Genomic DNA, 8531 nt, shown 5'->3' with positions numbered 1-8531 from the left:
CGGTTGAGATTGATTAAGGATGATATGAAAAACTCTCCTTCTTGACCGTGTTTCTCTGTCTAATCCCATGGACTTTTGGATCTAATTCATCGATGCCTTAATTGCATTCAACTTTTATCGTTTTTTTTGTTTAGATATCAATTTTAAACCTTTTTTTCATACTTTTAATTAATGAAGTTATTATTATGTGTGTAATGCATGGTATGCAGACCTTAAAATGGGGAAGTTATTATTACTTTTAACCCCATTGCTAACAGAAACACCCCCTCTAGCCCAAACTCCACATGCTAGTAAAAAATTAATAAAAAATCAAAAATAAAAATCAGAAAATTTAAAGAATTCAAGGCATTATAATTAAATTATGTAAAAAACTATAAAAACTGAAAGCAAATTGATCAATTAAAAAAAAAGTTGTTCGAGTACATGATCATATGCCGAGTGCCGATATGCTAAATTAATCACAAATATCTAGAAGCCTTAAAACAAAACAAATTCAAGGCCTTAATCTTATATAGTTTTTTTAATGCCTAAAAAGTAATAATAGAAATAAAAAAAATCAACAGTTCAACTGGTTTTCATTTTCCTTCAAATATTTTTCCAGAGCAAGATGTTGCGCCTTCTGTTTTACACGTCGTTTTGAAGAACCTCTTGCAACACCATGGGCATGTTGCAAGAGATTCCTGAAATTGTAGTGTCTTATTTTCTTTCCCGGACAATATGGACACCTAAAACCTGCGTATGAAAACCTTAATTTGCACTTCCCATCTACCAACTCTTTGTAAGGTTTTTCAGAACACTCTTCTATCTCAGACTCACTATAATCTGTTTCTTCACTTGAACTCTGCATTTTTTTTTCTGCAAACTCTCTAAGTTACATGTAAATATTTGATTTCAACATTATTGAGTATATATAGGAAGATTAGGGTAGCTGAATGTGAATATAGAGAGTTTTGAAACTTTAATTTAATTGACTTTAATTTTGGTTGATTTAGCGAAACAACCATTCATTCAATATTCTAGTTTTTCAAAACTTATACGTAGTAATGGTAGTATTTGAAAGTTATATACGGATTACGGAGTAATACAATTTTTATTGAATTAATTCAACTCTATCTTTAATGCTCCTTGACTCCTTCCTCGATATTGTGGCACACTAAGCAGCAAATTCTCTGTCTTCACTTCTTCTTCACACTAAACAGCCACCTCTGAGCCGTAAAGCACCGAAGCTGCTGTCATCCTCGCTCCTCCCATCAAGGTATTATCTGATTTTGCTTCAAGGTTATGTGAAATTTTAGCTTTGAAGTTGGGGTCTGATATTTGGGTGAAATGGGCGAATTTGGGGTGAATTTTGGGTCGATTTTTCGGGAAATATGGGTCAATTTTTGGGTCAATTTTGTTCTGTTTTTTTGCTTAAATTGTTCACTATTTCGTTTCTTGCTCGATTTTATTTTTGCTCGAATTTTCGAAATTATGGTTTTATTTTTGCTTGAATTTATAATTTAGTTTTAATTCAATTGTGACTTGCAATTTAGGAATTGTTAATTTATAATTTACTTGATTAAGTACAAAAATTAGAAGTATATTACCTAGGTTTTGATTTTCCCCAAATTGTGAGCTCGGATTACTGTTTTGGGTGAAATGGGGAATTTGGGGTGAATTTTGGGTCGATGTTTTCGGGGAATATGGGTCAATTTTGTTCTGTTTAATTTATATTGTTTGACGAGCAATGAATTTGATTGGATTTGAGTGTAAATTTTTGGATGAATTTTATTGGATAATTTGATTGGTCTGTACTGTGGTGGTTTGATTTTACTTGACTTGTTTGTACTGTTGTGGATTGTATGGTGGTTGCAATTGTGGTAGCTTAATTGTAGTAGTGGTCTAATTGGTGGCCTGTGGTTGTCAGTGGTGATGGCCTGTGGTTGTCGGTGGTTAAACACCAATTTCAACTCAACCCTAAGTTGAAGGTATGGTTTTAATGGGTTAGGGAAGGCTGTCAGTGCCTCTTTTGTAACTTACAGTGGCTTTGCCATGGGATGATTAGGCCTCTGGACTCGACAACAATTTTCTGAAATTCCAATGCTATTGGATTTTTGGCACTTCGTTTGTTATAATGCCTTCAAATCTGTCCTTTAATATCAGTTTTTAATGTAGTAGTTAAACATTAGCACTTATTATTTTAACTTAAGCATTACCCCCCCCGTGATCTGTCCTTTAATATTAGTTTTTAATGTAGTAACAATGTTAAAATTATAACATTGTGTAACAGTGAATATGATTTTGTTCTCATATTTATAGTATGTGAGAACACATGTCTTTGATGAGAAGAGTATCAAATGATCTGAGCTTCTGATATGGTTTGAGTTCCTCCTTAACTGCTGCTGCTGTGTTCAAATGCTGCTGCTCAGGTTGCGATGTTTGACAGCAATTCGAGCTGTGGGGGGTGTTTGTGTGTACTTGTACTGGTCAATTTTTGAGTGGCTGTGTTTGATTTTGGTGGTCAACAAGATCCTTCGATCTGTCAGTTCAGAATTTGCTTGAGAGATTCAGTTTAGGTTTTGAACTTCCTGACATTATTTCTTCAGGAAGATTAAGTTCCAGTTTTCATTGGAAATTCTGACGTATGTATGATACATACATGATACATACATATAGGTCAGAATTTCCCTTTTTAAGCTGCTATGGAGCTTTTTTGATTTAATTTTGTGTTGCACTGTTGCGTTCATATTGAGCATAATTGAGTTGAATCCATCTTGAGTCCCTGCATACCTAAGGAGCCTTGAACAGTATTCATAGGGTCTCCTTGTCTCAAACCTTGTTTCCCTTGAAAGAAACCATACGTTGAGCCATTAAACCATTCGATATTCATACCACCAAGATTCTTAGAGAAATCCTACCATTAAACCATTCGATATTCATACCACCAAGATTCTTAGAGATATCCTTAGGGTTATGAAACATTAAATTAGGTAGCATTATTTAGCCAAAAAGAAAAATAAACAGTTTGTAATATCTGTTTGCAGCGGTTTTATATGCTAGATTTCATTGATTAATATGATTTAAAGCTGTTTCTGTATGATATTAATGAATTCAGATTCATGGAGCTTACCTGTCCATGCGGAAATGGTATTTTAATCAAGAATGTAACAACAAAAGGCCCTAATGTGACCCGTCCTTATTACAAATGCCCCGGTTCCCAGAAGGCAAGTTTTATATACTTGCATATATTGTTTTTTTCTATATATATATTTTAATGTTATATCTTAATCAATGTTATGGGACAGGGAAATAACATCCCAGATTGTAAGTTCTATTCATTCGAGGATGAACTTAAAGCGGTGTCCCTGTGGACGTGGCTTTTGCCGCACCGCCTTTATAAGAAAAGAAAAAATTTGGTGCTGCTGCGTTCAGGTGAGAATTTTTAATGGCTGATAGTTGTAATTATGTTGCTTTATAGTCTATCATGTACGATAACATATTTGTATGGGCAGGGACTTGGTGATTGCGGATTCATGATGAGGATCACATCAACCTGGCAACTGCCGAGGGATTGGAACTCGAACCCTCAATCTTCCTCGGCAGCGTCTCAATCTTCCTCAGCAGCGTCTCAATCTCCCTCGGCACAATTTCTAGAATTTCAGTCTCCCTCGACACCATTTCAATATCCCTCGGCACAGGTTCAATCTCCCTCGGGACAGTGGCACAGTTTCACTCCTTTGGCTACGTTTCAATCTTCCTCGGCGCAGTTTCAATCTCCTTCCAGCCCTTTGATGCACACTCCCTTGGCTCAGCCTCAGTCCTCTCCTCCCATTACCCAAGATAGGTATCGGTCTCCTCCGAGCCAAGTTGTGCTTAAGAAGAAAACCGAGCTACTTACACAATCTCTCAAAGTAGCTCAATCAAGTGCTGCTGCCTATCTTAATCTTATTGAAAAATTTGCTGGTTGTGAATTGGATGATGAGTAGCTTGTTATTGTTCCTTGCTACCTACCCCTTCCTTATTGGGTAATGGGACTTATTGGAACTTAACAAATGGATATGTTTTCATGTTGGGGTTAAGGAACTTTTTTTTTTTGCTGTATTCATGGTGGTTGTTTTGAACCCTCACTCTCCTCCATCTTTTGTGCAAAGAGTATTTCACAATTTTATTGACTAGCAGACCGGGGCAATTGTACTTGTTGTCTTTCTCATTCTCATCCTCGTCTCATTTTTTCTCCGCCATACCATTCTTATCCTTGTCTTCATGATGGTTTTAAATTTTTCTCCATCACATGGTTGTCAATAAAAAATTAGATATATATTTCCTAATATAATATAGAGTAATTTATGACAAAACCACAGATCATAAATCAGTGTTGGACATGCTTATATAATGCCAAAATTTTCTTTATTTAGCTCTTACGGTATATGTAAAACCGTAATGCTCTAAGGGTTGTATACTTGTATTCATCAAACTCCAATTCTTAATACTAGCATTACATATTATTTTAAATTTTTATTCTGCCCCTATTCTATCATTCATGGCAGGTATATATGATAGATTTTCATCATCGTTCCCCACATACACAAGGTTTTTTTTTTCTCGGATTGGAGCGGACTAGGGTCATATTCGGATTGGATTGTCATCCTTAGCGGGAGCTATACTAGTTTATTCCTAAATCCAACAAAATCTTATTTCAGACCATAAAATAAATACTTCCTCCGTTTCAAAATAATTGCTACACTTCTTTTTTTTCACGCTTTTCAAGGGATCGATTTAAAAATATAAACGAGCAAATTAATCAACAATTTTTGGAGACAAGTAACTTGATATCTCAAACTTGCTTGTGTTAAAATTTGGTCGAAAAATATAGTCGTTTACACCTCTAAATCGCTCCCTTGAAAAGCGTGAAAAAAAAGAAGTGTACTTATATCATTATCTTTCCGGTTGAGGGGCATTGCGAGTTCTTTTCATGGGAGGATGAATTGTTGGCTTTCTTCCAAGAGGAACAGTCAACTGCTTACTCCACCTTCTCAACTGAGCTTGAGGCTGCAAAAATTGCAAGGTTAAAAGCCAAGTGCCGTGTCTACATCTTATTAGGTTTCGGTCGGGTTCAGGTCGGGTCAATAACATGTCGGGTTACAATTGGGTCGGGTGAATAATAAGTCGGGTTAAATTCAGGTTTTAACGGGTTAAAATGAATTAGGGTCATTCTCAGGTTTGAGTTGGGTACTCGGTGTGAGGGGGTCGAAAAAGCGCGAGGCTAATGCGTGACCTGTCCCTCGTGGGTGTGACGATTCTTTTTATTCAATCAAGTGTAATTGGATTTCCTGTGAGTATACACCCAATTGACTAGTAATATAGGAGTCGCCATTCAGTTTTTAACGACACTGAGAAAAACTGACAAAACCCGGTTATCGTGACATAAAGGGAGTGCAATTATGTTTGACCACGACGGCCGTAGGTTCCCTTGTGATCCCTGGTGTGGGGATCTCTCAATATACACCCGCAAGGTAGAGATTGAGGGTTCGGGGGACTGTAACTACCGAGAGGAGTAATTCGCTCGTCGATAACTCCAGAGGCAGGATATCCTTACTAGCTCAGCATAAATAATTGAAGGGACATGCGTTAACTATTAAACTAATCTGAATTGATTTTACCAACATGCAGCATATAATACTAATTCGATCGTGATTATCTGATTTAAATATCATTAAGGGACCTAGCATGATAATCCGATTTCCCAAAAATATTATATTTGTTAGGCGTGATAGAACAATCATATTAGGTTAGTTTAACAGTTCATAAAAAAGGGCGAGGAAAGCAGTTAAATCATCGAAAAGGGACACATTACGCCGCACCCTTGAGAGGTGCGTCACGGTTCTCAGAAAAATAACCACTTTGACTTTGCTATTTCTCCTTTTTATTTAACGAATCTCGATTATGGGACAGGATACGTTCTGTTCGATTTATGGATCGATTGCGACAGAACGCGTGAACAGTTTCGCAGCGAGAGGCTTGGGCTCAGGGGTTCTGAGTCAATACTCAGAATATATTATGTGTTGTTGTGCCGAAACTAGGGGTCTATTTATAGGGAAGAGTTCGTGGAAAGATAGAATTGCAGAGTTCTAATCCATAAAGAATTAGGAAAAGAAACGTACCCAGGTATTTTCAGCGCCCAGGCCTGGGCGCCTAAGATTTCGGCGCCCAGAGCCAGGCGTTGAAAATAGGGTCTGGGCAGTTCTTTGTTTAGTCAGATTCGGATTCTAAAATCCATAGAGTTTGAGATTAATTTGAGTCTTTTAGCGCGTATCAATTTGTGACGGAATGCGTCTGGCCCGTTACGAACTCTAGGCTCGTTAGGATTTTAATTAACACGTAACTCTTATTTCCGAATCCTTTTAGGAATAGGATTCTCGCAGTTTTCTATCTCATTTAGGATTTACGTTGGAGTGCAACACCTAATTCTGACAGGTTTCTATCTTTTATGATTTGCCACTTTTAGAAGCTACCTTTTACGGCAGTTACTATTTTTAGCAGGTTTCCATAAATAGCAGGTTTCGGGTAAAATGAAATGGGGAATCGAGATTCGTTTATTTTATAGGAGATGCGTTGTCAAGTGGAGTTTTTATGCTTTCATCATCGAACCTTTCCCTTGCGGGAATGGGGACAAAAGTAGGTGTCTACAGTTAGCCCCCACTTTGACAGAGTCTTGGAGTAAGACGATGGTCAAAGTATTAGACGGAGTGCGTCGCACAAGCCATGGTGTATGTGACCTGTTTTGCGAGGGTCTCACGAGCCCCCGAGTGATAACATTTGACTTAAGGGTCATCACTTGAAGTGTCGACATATCCCTCACGTGTCATTGGGATTTGTCAACTGATAGTATAGAAACTTCCTCACTTTGTCATTGGAAGGATCTAAAGATGCGTAGAAACCCCCTCACTTTGTCATTGGGAGTAACTACAGATGTTTTCGAAATTAAAGCTGTAAAGTGTAATTGGGCCTGGCCAAGCCCAATCACGAGGTAAAATATTTTTAAAGATTCTCATTTTCAGGGCTAGCTAAACGAGAAAACCCCCTTGTTTTTATAGGAAGTAAAACGAAGGAAAATCCAGTACCCTTGTTTTTATAGGAAGTAAAACGAAGGAAAATCCAGTACCCTTGTTTTTATAGGAAGTAAAACGAAGGAAAATCCAGTAAAAGTTATCGCTGCAGCGACTAAGGACCTACGCTGTTAGTGACGCAGACCCCGTCCGCTGAAGGTGGGCGAGCCTGTCCTCTGAGGGGGACCCCCCGTCCGATAGAAGTGGACGAATCTGTTTGATGTTTTTGAAAATAAGGACCTATGCGGTTTGTGACGTAGACCCCGCCCACTGAAGGTGGCGAACCTTGTCCGCTGAGGGTGGACACCCCGTCCGCTGAAGTGGACGAATCTGTTTGAAATTTTTGAAAATAAGGGCCTACGCGGTTTGTGACGTAGACCCCGCCGGCTGAAGATGGCGAACCTGTCCGCTGAGGGTGGACACCCCGTCCGCTGCAGTTGACGAATCTGTTTTGAAATTTTATTTTGTTTTGTTTTTTTTTTTGAAAATAAGGACCTACGTGGTTTGCGCCGTAGACCCCGCCCACTGAAGGTGGCGAGCCTATTTTAAATTTGAAGTTTTTATTTCTTTTGAAAACTGAGGACCTGCGCGGCTAGTGATGCAGACCCCGCCCGCTGAGGGTGGGCGAGCCCATTTTGATTTTCTTATTTTGCCTATGTAGAAGGGCTTTTGTGATTACAACCTGTTGGTGGGTCGTAATTTTTCCTGATTAGATGTGTCCTAAAAGTGGGTCCACATTGTGTATATTTTTGTTTAACAATATATTTTTTTGAGATATCCAAACATGATATGGAGCGTGGCGCAGTCTGGGAATGTGATTTTGATTGCGCGCTCCTTGTTGGAGTCCATTTTTTGCGAGCCCCCAAGCGTTGGGGCTCGTCGATTGTTTTTTGTATCTTGTAATCATGTTTGGGGTCACGCTCGTATGTGCGAGCGACCTCCTATAGTAGTGTGCTATTTAGCGAAGCCGTGGGGTGCGACTTTCGGCAATTTTCAAGTCGAATGAGTATGGCAGGGCCCACTAGAAGTTAGGGCCTTTTTTGAGCCTGGGTACATTTTCGGCGCCCAGGCCTGGGCGCTGAAATAATTCACGCCCAGGTGGGGCGTTTGAAAGTGTTGTTTGGGCTGGCCTTTTGATGACACAGTTGGCCTCTTGTTCATTAGTTTATTTCACTTGGAAGTTCTATGTATTCTCTTTTCTTTTGTTTTTTCTTTGTTTTTAGAACGTCATGATTTTCTTGAGAAGCCGTAGCCGATTGGTGGACTATGGTGCTTGTCGCTTTGGGACGATTATTTTAAGGAACTGTTGCTCTTAAGGCGTACAGTTATTGTGATAGTTGGGCGAGTCTATATGGCCCGAGGAACATACCTTGAGGCGTAAGACTTTGATCGCTCTTGTATATATTTTATTTGAATGCGTTCGTGAATGATGACATGTATGTGCGA

General features: G+C 38.8%; 1 protein-coding gene across 1 annotated transcript; it reads left to right on the top strand.

Moving 5' to 3' along the window:
• The first annotated feature begins 588 nt into the window (after positions 1–588).
• On the top strand, positions 589–4199 carry LOC110780200 (uncharacterized). The gene is made up of 4 exons (XM_056831722.1): positions 589–1255; positions 3095–3203; positions 3285–3411; positions 3492–4199. The coding sequence occupies exons 3-4, from the start codon at positions 3325–3327 to the stop codon at positions 3963–3965; spliced, it is 561 nt and encodes a 186-aa protein (XP_056687700.1). The 5' UTR covers positions 589–1255; positions 3095–3203; positions 3285–3324; the 3' UTR covers positions 3966–4199.
• The last annotated feature ends 4332 nt before the right edge of the window (positions 4200–8531 follow it).

This window comes from Spinacia oleracea, chromosome 6 (genome assembly GCF_020520425.1).
Source record: "Spinacia oleracea cultivar Varoflay chromosome 6, BTI_SOV_V1, whole genome shotgun sequence".
Lineage (NCBI taxonomy): Eukaryota > Viridiplantae > Streptophyta > Magnoliopsida > Caryophyllales > Amaranthaceae > Spinacia > Spinacia oleracea.
The sequence above is the reverse complement of the archived record's forward strand: the minus strand, read 5'-3'. Positions and strand labels throughout refer to the sequence as shown.

Excerpts from the sequence above, each read along its gene's own strand:
- LOC110780200 (XM_056831722.1), top strand. The coding sequence starts at position 3,325 with ATGAACTTAAAGCGGTGTCCCTGTGGACGTGGCTTTTGCCGCACCGCC. Across the intron at positions 3,412-3,491 it reads TTTGGTGCTGCTGCGTTCAG|GGACTTGGTGATTGCGGATT; the intron begins GTGAGAATTTTT and ends TTGTATGGGCAG.